We start from the raw sequence: 11,531 nt of genomic DNA on the forward strand, positions 1-11,531 counted from the left end.
ATCACTTTGCTCCTCTTGGCCTTCGGTTACTATTGTATATAAATTTGGCATTGAAACCACGGTGCGGCGTAGGCATTTCGTTTTTCTTATTTTTGATAACTCGTCAGACTCTGTTGATGTAGAAATGATGGGCAAAGACTTACATTTGATTAGGTTCATGCCATTCGTGATTGTTTTCGGCTGATCCGACTCATTCGATAGAATAGATGTAACGATCACGTCCTTCAACAAACTGCTAGAATTTCCCGTAATAGATATATTCGGCATGGAAATGGCGTTGCGGCGTAGGTAATTCAAATTGTTAATTCCTGACAGCTGCAGGTTAGACTCCGATGAGATGTTAGGTAAACTTCCAAAGTTAATTTTGTTCATTGTGACCACAAAACGTTAATATAATAATACAAGTTAGAAAAATAAAAAAATGAAAATAAACTAAAACGACGATTCAAAATAGTCGATTTGGCAATTTGGCACACTTCTGAATTGGTAATGAGACATAATTTATAAATGTTCGTATTTCGTACTCATGAAATAAACAATAAAGCTAATCTTTTCCTTGACGACAGCAATTTTATTATTTTTAACAAAAAAATGGCCAGTATAAAGAAATACAAAAAATAGTATCATAATAGAATAGTATAACACAGCGGTTCTTAACCTGTTGTCCGCGGTCCCCTGGGGGTCCGCGATACTTCGATACTCGTGTTGGGTGTCCACGGCAGCTTTAAGAATATTAAAAATAAAATTATTTATATCACAGTTTTATGAAAAATTAAGTTTAATAAAAATAATTATAAACGTGTATGTTTTGTTATGTCTATTTAATATAATTTGTAATATAAAATAATTATTATAATTTTAGTTATGACAACATTCGATGTTTTGTAAAAAAAAGATATTCGACAAAAATTGGTAGGGGGTCCGTGCTCTACAAAAAGTTAAGAACCGCTGGTATAACACATATTATTACTTTGTGTTCATTTTTCTCATAAAATTCATTATAAAAAACATTAATCAGTTTTTGGAGTATGTCTTAAGACCATATTTTTATTATATAAATTTTTGTTAAATATATATAAACAGTGGCGGACTGAGAGAAAAAAACAGCCCAGGAAAATCATAATTTTAGAGACCCTCAGAATATTTACGGCCTTATATATGTATAATATTATTTGTAAACACAATTTAGCTTTTAAATTTTTAAGTATTTTAATAAATTGATATAAAGCAAAATAAAACAACTATTGTATATTTGTATATTATACTCTAGTAATTGTCGTGTATATAATTTAAATTACAATCAATTTGATTTTAATGAGAAAGTTTATTATTTGTATTCTACGTTTAGGTGTTTTCTTTTTAATTATAATATTTTACTTATGGTAACATAATATACCCTGTTGTAGTTCTATTGGTGTAGAATGTTGCACTGTATTATCTGTGGTATCGTTTAACTTTGGTTTTCAGAGTTAATACTTATATTATTAAGTCCAACGTTTTCTGGTTTGTAGTAGTTGGTCTTTCTTGAAAATAATGTTTTAAAAAACTAAGTTGGTCTTCATATTTATACTTGAGTATTATTTTTTGTTGCTTGACCACTTGAAGTCTTTTTTTTACTCAAAACTTTTCTACATTGGTCTCTAATATTTGGCCACCTAGCTTTACACACAGTACCTAAAATAAAAAAAAAACTAATACCATAACTAGGTTTTAGGGTCTTATAGAGATTTAAAACAAAATATACTAATAATTAGGGCTGTGAATTTAATGCACTAAAATGCCTTTAAAAATTATGTAAAATATCAAAAAAATGCAATAAAATATACAAATTACAAAAAAAAATATAGTATAAAATGCACTTAAAAAGGTTTTTAATTTAATTTTTATATTTATATTGCTATTAGTATATTGTAAGCATAAAAAGTTATTTATTTAGATAATAAAAAAAAATATTATAAAAAAATTTGGTTTAATTTGAATTTTGATCTTAAAGTTGATTTATTCTTTAATAATGCTATTCGCCTTATTAAAAAGTTTTAAAGAAGTTAATTGACAGAATTTAATTAAGAATACCGAAACATGAACCATAAAGGAAAATATGACCTAAAATTAAAAACGTCAAAAAATGTAAAAAATTGTAAGATAAAAATGTAAAAAAATGGTTGAAGTATTAATCCCACTTTATGTATCAAAACTATAAGCTGATTTTAATTTTTACACAACTTTGTCAAAATTGTAGAAGATTGTTAAAAAGGCACCATGTGGTTTATAAAATATATTATTGAAAAAGTTGTAAAATAAATATCTTTGTTCAAAAATGTCGTTAAATCAACAATAATTAAGTATAGAAACGAAATGAATATTTATTAATCGATTTATCATTATTTTGGTTTACACGACAACGAGTTTACCCGTGGTCCTTGAGGATGGCTGGACGGTCCGGAAGAAAGTACAACAGGCATATATTATATAAGAATTTCTTATGGAATTTAATTTGAAATTTTCAAAATAGCGGTATAAATATGAAAAATTTGTGGTGAGTCATGAGATAATTACCTATATAATAATCAAATGTATTCCATTATAATTGTGCAAATGTGCAATATTATACAAAGCATGCACAGTTTAGAACTATCACTTTAATTGTTTCGTTAATGTAGAACGAATATTAATATAGTTGCTTATTTAAAATTAATAAATTAATATGAACACTTCAGAGTTTAAAGTCATAGAAGTGTTACTTCGAAAACTAATTTTAATTTTTACACAACTTTGTCAACGTTATAAGAATCTACTGTATTCCTACTATTAACCTGAGGATTGTTTTTGGTCTCCAGAGGCTACTATGTGGTATTCGAATTTCGTTTGAAAACGTCTTATTGATAGGTGACAAAAAAAAACTAATTTTATACCTTTAACTTTTTAAGTATTCTGGATTTCTGGTAAGTTGATTATTGTCATCAAATAACAGTTATATTATTGTTCTTACAAGTTAAAACTTTCCCATCACATAATATTAAATAATTCAATGAGTATGACATAATATAGAAATTTTCTGTCCGATATTTAATATACATTTTTACATCGAGTTAAAAATATCATTGAGATGTGAATTTATTATACTACCTAATATATATTAGTATCACAGTTTATATTGTTTTGTCAGGTAGAGTTATGATTATTGATTACCGAATATCGATTTGGACATTTGATAGTGAAGTACACGACGTTTACCAAGCCTAAGTATAGTAACCGAGTACCGACTGATAAATGATATCTTAAACAGAGTAGGTACCTACCTATTTATTTTTTTATGATATACAAATCACTCTAGTGATTAATGATGCACTCACTGAAGTTTTTAATTAGAAAATCGTATTCGTTATTTTAATACACCGTATTATTTTTATGTTTTTATATACCTACATTTCAAAGATTGATTTTTATTTTTGCAATCCACATTTTTACTTTTTAGTATTTCTTATTTTTATACTCACTTATATATTAATTAATTACCTAATAAATTTATTTATTTATATTTTATATAAATTATAATTACTTAAATTTCAAAATACCATTAAGAAAAAATTGTACATAGACAGGTGGTTTAGTTTTTAATATTTTTGTTCAAAATCTAATCGGCCTATCAGTCATTTATACTGTAATAAATAATGATATAATAAAATATTCATTTGAAATTTAAAAATATGACTGATTACGCCATTTGCCAATAGTTGTTGTACAATATACCGTGACATAAACATCAAACGCGTCTTATCAATTTATTTATTTGCAACTGGTGACCCGATGACCCAATAACCCGTTACCTTACTCGCACGTCGTCCTATCACTCCAATATGCAGCTATACCTATTACCTATCAGTCATCACTTCATCACTTAATCAGTCAATAATAGACTGGAGTACGACTGTAGGAGTCGATAGTTTAACCAATGCACACGCCAAATTCGTCGTCATTGTCACTTTTTTACAATTATTTTTCTTTACGTTCGTGATGATTAAATAATAAATTTTGGTTATTATTAATTTCTCTTATTGACGGTTGGATCTTGTCATAATCACTGTACCTAGTAAATCCGCTATGGTTAATAAATTCAAACTGAGGACAGAAGACACTCATAATATGAGCATTTATTTAAATTTGTAATAATTTACATATACCTACTCATATCTTTCTTTAAAATTAAAACATTGAAAAAAATCCAAAACCATAAATCACTGAAAATATTCTAATCTGAACATAAATTATGTGATTATTCACTCTAATATTAAATCAAACAACATAATATAGTAGGCAATAGCCGGTTATTCTCTTAAGCAGTGCCGGATCTAATATATTTTTTACCCGGGGCAAAGTATGAAATTAGCGCCCTCACATAATTCAGTTCCCCTCTTATTATGCAACTGTTATAGTTTTATATATTTATAATTTATGTACTATTTACTCTTTCTGTCTCTCTCTCAAAAAAAAATAAGTAAACAAAAGATTTCCGGTGCAGATGGCTTGGGTTCATATCCCGCTAGATTCGGCCCCGCTCTTGAGTATAATAGATACTTATCTAATTTTTGTTTCTTAAATATTGTATACAAGACACAAGTTGTTCTTTTTGTACGTACTCTGTATAATAATACCTATACTTTATGGTCTCAGTTTATAAGGTATAATAGCACGAAAAATATTTTAGTAAAAATAAAATAAAGGTATAATAGGGTTAGAAATACATATTGCCAGCCACTCCGTGTAACTTAGATTTTGAAGAGAAAAGAATTTCTCGCGAATATCGAAATTAAGTTTGCATGATCATAGAAATGGCGTTCTTTTTTTCGTATAACAACTGAATAAATTATTTTTTATACTATCGAAATATGCTGGCGATATCTGTTGTTGACCATTTCCATACATTTTTTTATTGTACGTAATTTTATGACAGATGGGTTGGTAAATTGTAGTGCGAATTTCAAAACGAAGAACGAAGAAGACTATATACGGACGTACGTTTCCCCAGCTTCCCCCCCCCACATATCAATTTTCGAAAATATTTTTTTGGCAATATTTAATACTATATGATACGTTTGGCCAGCCCTCCCCCTCCACATGGAAAATTGATTTTCTGAGGTGAACCGACATCAAACAAATTCTGAGCATAGTCAAACATATACAAACAAATGACGTACTAAATATTGGCAAAAAAAAAATTTGCAAAAATTGATATGTGGGGGGATGGTGAAACTTACGTCTATATACGGTTATGAATTTATGACGTTCTTATTTTTCATGAGAACATTCTTTCGAAAATTTTTATTTTTGTTAGAATAGGGACATTTAAATAAATATTAAATTGTTTTGAGACAATATTTAGACAAATCCATCGATATGAACCTTCCAAAATATTGTTTTCTATAATTATTATAATATGGATGATGGCTGATTTCACACTAAAGTCTAAGATTACTCGAAAGTACAAAAAAAAAAAAATGATTTTCCTGTTTTCGTGTATTTCGTTTTATTGAAGTATTTATATTATGAGTAGGCCACAGAGAGAAAACAGTATGCGGAAATCCATTTATAGGTACTCTTTACACTAATATCAACGTAACTTCGATTAACCAATAATAAACGTACGATCGATGTTGAATAAACGCATTTGTAGCTCGTAAAATATACGGATATACCATTGACGTTATCTTTTCGTATTCGTATACTATACAAGAATTACACAAATATTAACTAAGTATAAGTGTATTGTACATATGTTTTTTCATTAAACTCTTGATATAAACGTAGATTATACGGACTGTGTTCACGTAGGCCGTTCTGGTACCTAACGAAATTCGACCGTAACAAAATAAAACATGCTTTCAAACTTTCTATTTTCCTCAGCTCTCATTAGTCATTAGTTGTAGAAAAATGATTATTTCACCAAAATAAACTTGAGAAGTTCTTATCGATAACTGCTTCACAGATTTTTAAATTTTTTTCAAACCGATTATTTTTCATTTGAAATCTTTATTTCAATTTTTAAAAATTTAAAAAAATTATGTAAAATATACAAAAAAAGACATAAAAAACTTGGAACGCATTTATCTGGAAAAACTTCTCAAGTTTTTTTTGGTGAAAAAATCATGTTTCACTAACTTACAACTTGTAAGTTACAGCTGAGGAAAATAGGAAGTGCGAAAGCATATTTTTATTAAGAAACCACGACTGACTGGCGATAGCTGTAATAATTGTTGATAAGTTACTGATAACAGTATTGAATTTGAGGTTATGTGTCGTATATTACAAAATCTGCATGTTTTTGTTTTGAAATTATTGCGTTTATATTGTTTATAAATATTATTAAATTGTTTTAAATTATTTATAGTATAGCATTATACGATTAATAAATTTTTATATTTTATTATTTTAATTAAAACATTTAGTTTTATAAAAGATAATATGTCAGTCGAAAAATTTACGGATACAGAAAAGTGTCTGATATATGGTGATACATATTCAAATGTATATAATGAAATAATTGTTTCAGGTATAAATTATTATGAACTATTTTATTTACATTATAAACAAGAAATTTTAATTCATTTTCATTAACTTTTGCATTCAGATGATATTATATCAAATGAAATGAAAAATGTTCTAAAAGGAAACTTTATTGAAGTTTTGGAAAATGATTTGTTTTTGAGACTATACAACGAGTTTGAACATATAAGCAAGTCAAATTTCAGTTCAAATATTAAAAAACATTTAAGCGATTTCTTACATTTGAATCCATCAAAGTAAGTACATAGCAATTAATAAGTTAGTGATAAATCTTTAGAATAATTTATGCAGAATGTTCTTATATTTATAATAGGTATATCATATTTTCTTTAGTGGAACCAAAATGTATATGAATCATTGGGATAAAATCTAATTTGTATATTCATCATTAAAACCAAATAATTATGTATAAAAAAAATTATAATCCAGGTAATAAATTATACAGCTTTCTACAAAAGTCGCTGAGGACAAATCTTGGTATTTTTATTCTGTTTAACACAATTGTTAGTAATTACTGATTACCTATATTCAGTTAGATTCTATGTATGAATAATGTTTAACATTTTTAACAAGCACTTTTATATATATATTTTTTTTTTTTTAATAATGGATTAATAAAAGCAATAATATACACAAGTAATATGTCATAATTACTACTGATATATATATTGTATGTTTGGTACATTACATCTTTATCAATATCAAATAATAAATTATTTATTATTATATTTTAGTATCTAATTTTCTGTGTTATAAAGTAAAACATAAGCAACAGGTATTCTGTATTCAAGTAAGCTCATTTAATATTCTGATAGATATTATAAACATACAATTGATAATATATAGTTATTTTAGAATATCGGTATTTATTATATAAATAGTATATTTTTGTTTCAGAAACAATGTGATTTTCACATTTGGTGTTGCCTGTTATCAGCTGTTTATACAAGCAAATTGGACAGGACCTTTGATATCAAAATTGTATGTTATATCAGGGTTCAGCTTTAAGTTTCTAATTGACTATTCTCTATTAATGTTCTCAATAAAACATGATTATCTTTTTTCTTGAAAAATTGATCCGTGGAAAAAAAATATTTGTATAATTTTTACAGACATAAATAGCTCTTGAATGAAAATGAGAATAAAATTCCCTTAAAACAAAATCTCACAGAATTAAAAAAAAATTAACTTTTTCCAATTAACTAAAATTTTTTTTTTTACAGTTTTTAAATAATATAATATATTAAATAAGTTAAAATTAAAAAATTAATGTTATCTTTTATTATGACCTACTACCAGTGGGGAATTAAGGGTTCAAATAAAGTAGGCAAATCAATAAGAGGAGCCTTGTACAAAATCATACACAGTACATAATTTCAAAGGGGGCCCTGTTGGCATTTGCCATCTAAACGACAGTTAAATCCACCACTACCTACTAACTACATTCTTAAATTATTCAAGAACACTTTATTAGTTCTAGTATTCTCTAATAATAATGAGTCAATTAGAAATTCAATTCATAATTAAAACCATATTCCAGTTGATATACATTTTAATATTTGTATTTATTTTGTTTTTAGAGATTTGAAAAGTTGGGGTTCAAGTACAGCAGTAGTAGAAAGCTTAGTTAATGATTTAGATTGTGTATCTAGAAAAGTATTGTATCCTGAGCTCTTGGTATTTTCTTATGCAGTTTTTAGCAATGATCAGATCAATATTTTTGTAAGAATAACTAGCAGTAACTTAATTATTAGGTAACATAATATCAGTAATTTATTTTTTTATTTTATTTAGACACGATCTTGGTGGCAAATACGAATGCTCTCGACTCTACAATCTTTATTAAATGAATTATCAAATGATATAAAAAATATGATTGAACTTGCTTTTGAACAAATAGAAAATACTGTTTGGGAAACTGACGAAGAAGAAGCTTTATTTAGGTTAGAGCAATGTAAAATTTATCTTTCTCACTATGGAAATATTTCAAAAGCCACTGACTGTCTTAACACAGCAATGAACTTACTGGGTTTAGAACATTCACTTGTCGGTAAGTTAAAATATTATCATTAATTAATTATATTTTGCTAATTGAACTATTTTAGGTGCAATGGGAAAAAGAACTAAATTTCAAGTCAAAGAACTTGCCCAGTTAACCTTAAATGTGAATTCACATAAAAGAGAAAATAATACCAATCTATTGACTTCGCATGAATGTTCTGATTTACCCAAAGTAAGTTATTTGCCATCTGGTATAAAAATATAACAAAAAAATTAATTTAAATAGTTTTTTTTTTGTATAGGATTGTGTGCTTGATGATGAAAATCGTTTACCAGATATCAAATTTTCTAATGAAAGTGCTGGAAAATTTCCTAAATTGAACAGTCTTCAACAAGCAGCCATCTTAAATACACTGTAAATACTACATTTAATCCTATATAATATTATTTATCTACATTTTTGTTTTAAATTTAAGATCATTTTATTTTTTTTAAAGTATATTGGAACAAAAATGTAAACCCAAAGATGATCTACAATTCGAAGAACTGCAGCCATTTATAAGAGTAATTTTTTTATGATTTATTTCTTAAAACATTAATTAAATAATGGTCTAATACTATAGTGTTTGGTGTCACAACAATCTGTGTGGAGTATTCATGTATCAACTTTGCTCCAACGATCTGTACTAGAAAGGGATAATAGGAAATCAGTGGAACGAGCAATGCGACAAATTGAGGTAAATATATTTAAAACAAATGTAGTTAACAATTAAAATTAAAATTGGATCTTTTTTTAGAGCTTACTAAGCAGTTTGGAAGTATCAAATCCACTTAATGTTGAGAGATTATATCTGTTTCATTGTTCTTTTGTTTCACCTTCTTGGCAACTTAAAGCATATTTGGGAAATATAATGCTCTCAATTGGTGCCATTCAAAGTGCATTAGATTGGTTCTTAGCTCTCGATTTGTGGGAGGAATGTGTTGCTTGTTACAATACCCAAGGCCATAGACATAAAGTAACATTAGTGGTTAAAATTTAAAAATTTTTAAATGATATTGATAAATTTAATTTATAATAGGCTGCACAAATTCTTGAAAATGAGTTAAAATCACCAAATCTCACTGTAGCCAAACATATTTTAATATTATGTTTGCTTGGAGATGCTACTGATGATAAATCTCTTTATGAGGAAGCATGGAAAATTTCAGATTATCGAAGTAGTCGTGCACAAAAACACTGGGCTTTTTATTATTATACAAGAAAAGAAGTAAGGTGTATTATTTTAAATTTGAAAAAAAAATACTCGTATCTAAGACAGACATTTTTATTTATTGTTTTTATATTTATAGTATAAAGAGAGTATAGATCATTTCAAAATTTCTCTCAAGATAAATTCTTTACAAGAAAACTTGTGGTTTAGACTTGGTTTCGCATGTATGGTTGAAGAAAGATGGACAGAAGCTGCAGAAGCATATAGAAGATACTGTGACATTGAGAGTGATGTGAGTAATGAAAGTTAGTTTTAATAATATTTTATTTTTGAATTGTATATTAACACACATTTTACCACAATGCTATAGCAAAATAGTTAAAGTTAAATATTTTTCTATGCTTGTATGTGGTTATATTATATTTTACTGCATTTGGGGAAACCAGCAATTATAGCTTTTTTGCCAAGGTTTTTGGTTGTTGTAATACACAAAATATTAAATTAATATATTTCATACATTTCAATCCAAAACTGATCTGATTGTCAATTGAATGATATATTTTTTGTTTTTAAATTCAGTGTTTTGAAGCTTGGAACAATTTAGCAAAATGTTATATTAAAAATGGTCAAAAATCAAGAGCTTATTATGCATTAAAAGAAGCTGTGAAATGTAACTATGAAAGTTGGATGGTTTGGGACAATTTGATGGTAGTCAGTGTTGATTGCGGTTGTTTTGAAGAGGTATTACATTTAATATCCATTTCTAAAATAATAACTATTGTATATATATTGTAACGAGAATATTCTTTGTTATCAAAGGCAATCAAATGTTATCATAGATTATTAGATTTAAAAAGTAAGCACAAAGATGTGGAAGTTTTGAAGATTCTAGTCCAAGCCGTACAGAATAATGTTAAAGACGAAAACGATAGGCCAGCGTCAGAGCATAGGAAATGTTTATTACAACTTTTTGGAAGACTTACATCACAAGTGCGATAGATTATATTTTAATTATTCATTAAACTACATTTTTATTAATTACAATTATATTTATTATTTAGATACAAAATGATGGTGAAATTTGGGCATTGTATGCACATCTTGAAGAAGCTGTACCAATACCAAATAAGGAAACGGCTGATAAAGTCTTACACCATTTACAATGCGCCCATCGTTTCACTACACAAGGCAACAAATGGACTCAAGAAAAAAATTCTTGTTTGATTGTCTCTAGATTATCATTAAATCTAGCTGATGGTATAATACTGAATATATATATATATTAAATAATGTATATAAAATAGTGTATTAAAACTTTTTTGACTTTGCAGCATACATTAGTTGTAGTAACCAAGCAGATAATAGTGAACAAAAAAAACGATTCCTGTCATCTGCTAAACTAATGCTAGTATCAGTGGTCTCACAAATTGAAGTAGGTGTTTTTAAATTATTTTTGTTTATTCATTATTATTTATTTTTTAATATTTTGTCATGCAGAAAGAAAAAGACCTAATGGAAAGTGCAGACATAAGAGAAGAATTTGAAAAAGTAAAAAATATATTAAACGAAATCAAACTTCAACTTTCAAGAGAAGTGTAGTTATCTTTTATAATTATTATTATAATCATATGATATAACTTAATTATATAAATATTTGTTTTCATTATTTTAAGAAATCCTGCTATCATAATATATTTAATGAGTAACAGTGATACAAATTAATAAAATTTATAATACAAAGTATTCTAAAAAAAATTA

At 26.8% G+C, this 11,531-nt stretch overlaps 1 protein-coding gene across 1 annotated transcript; it reads left to right on the plus strand.

Moving 5' to 3' along the window:
• The first annotated feature begins 6,378 nt into the window (after positions 1 to 6,378).
• LOC113552061 (tetratricopeptide repeat protein 27) lies at positions 6,379 to 11,418 on the plus strand. Its single transcript, XM_026954728.1, has 17 exons — positions 6,379 to 6,547; positions 6,626 to 6,797; positions 7,459 to 7,542; positions 8,142 to 8,283; positions 8,356 to 8,611; positions 8,667 to 8,794; positions 8,865 to 8,977; positions 9,060 to 9,126; positions 9,186 to 9,299; positions 9,360 to 9,578; positions 9,642 to 9,830; positions 9,913 to 10,065; positions 10,353 to 10,514; positions 10,593 to 10,763; positions 10,835 to 11,030; positions 11,105 to 11,205; positions 11,271 to 11,418. Exons 1-17 carry the CDS (start codon positions 6,460 to 6,462, stop codon positions 11,370 to 11,372), a joined length of 2,457 nt encoding a protein of 818 aa, XP_026810529.1. The 5' UTR covers positions 6,379 to 6,459; the 3' UTR covers positions 11,373 to 11,418.
• The last annotated feature ends 113 nt before the right edge of the window (positions 11,419 to 11,531 follow it).

The sequence above is a fragment of the Rhopalosiphum maidis genome, chromosome 2 (assembly GCF_003676215.2).
Source record: "Rhopalosiphum maidis isolate BTI-1 chromosome 2, ASM367621v3, whole genome shotgun sequence".
Taxonomy (NCBI): Eukaryota; Metazoa; Arthropoda; class Insecta; order Hemiptera; family Aphididae; genus Rhopalosiphum; species Rhopalosiphum maidis.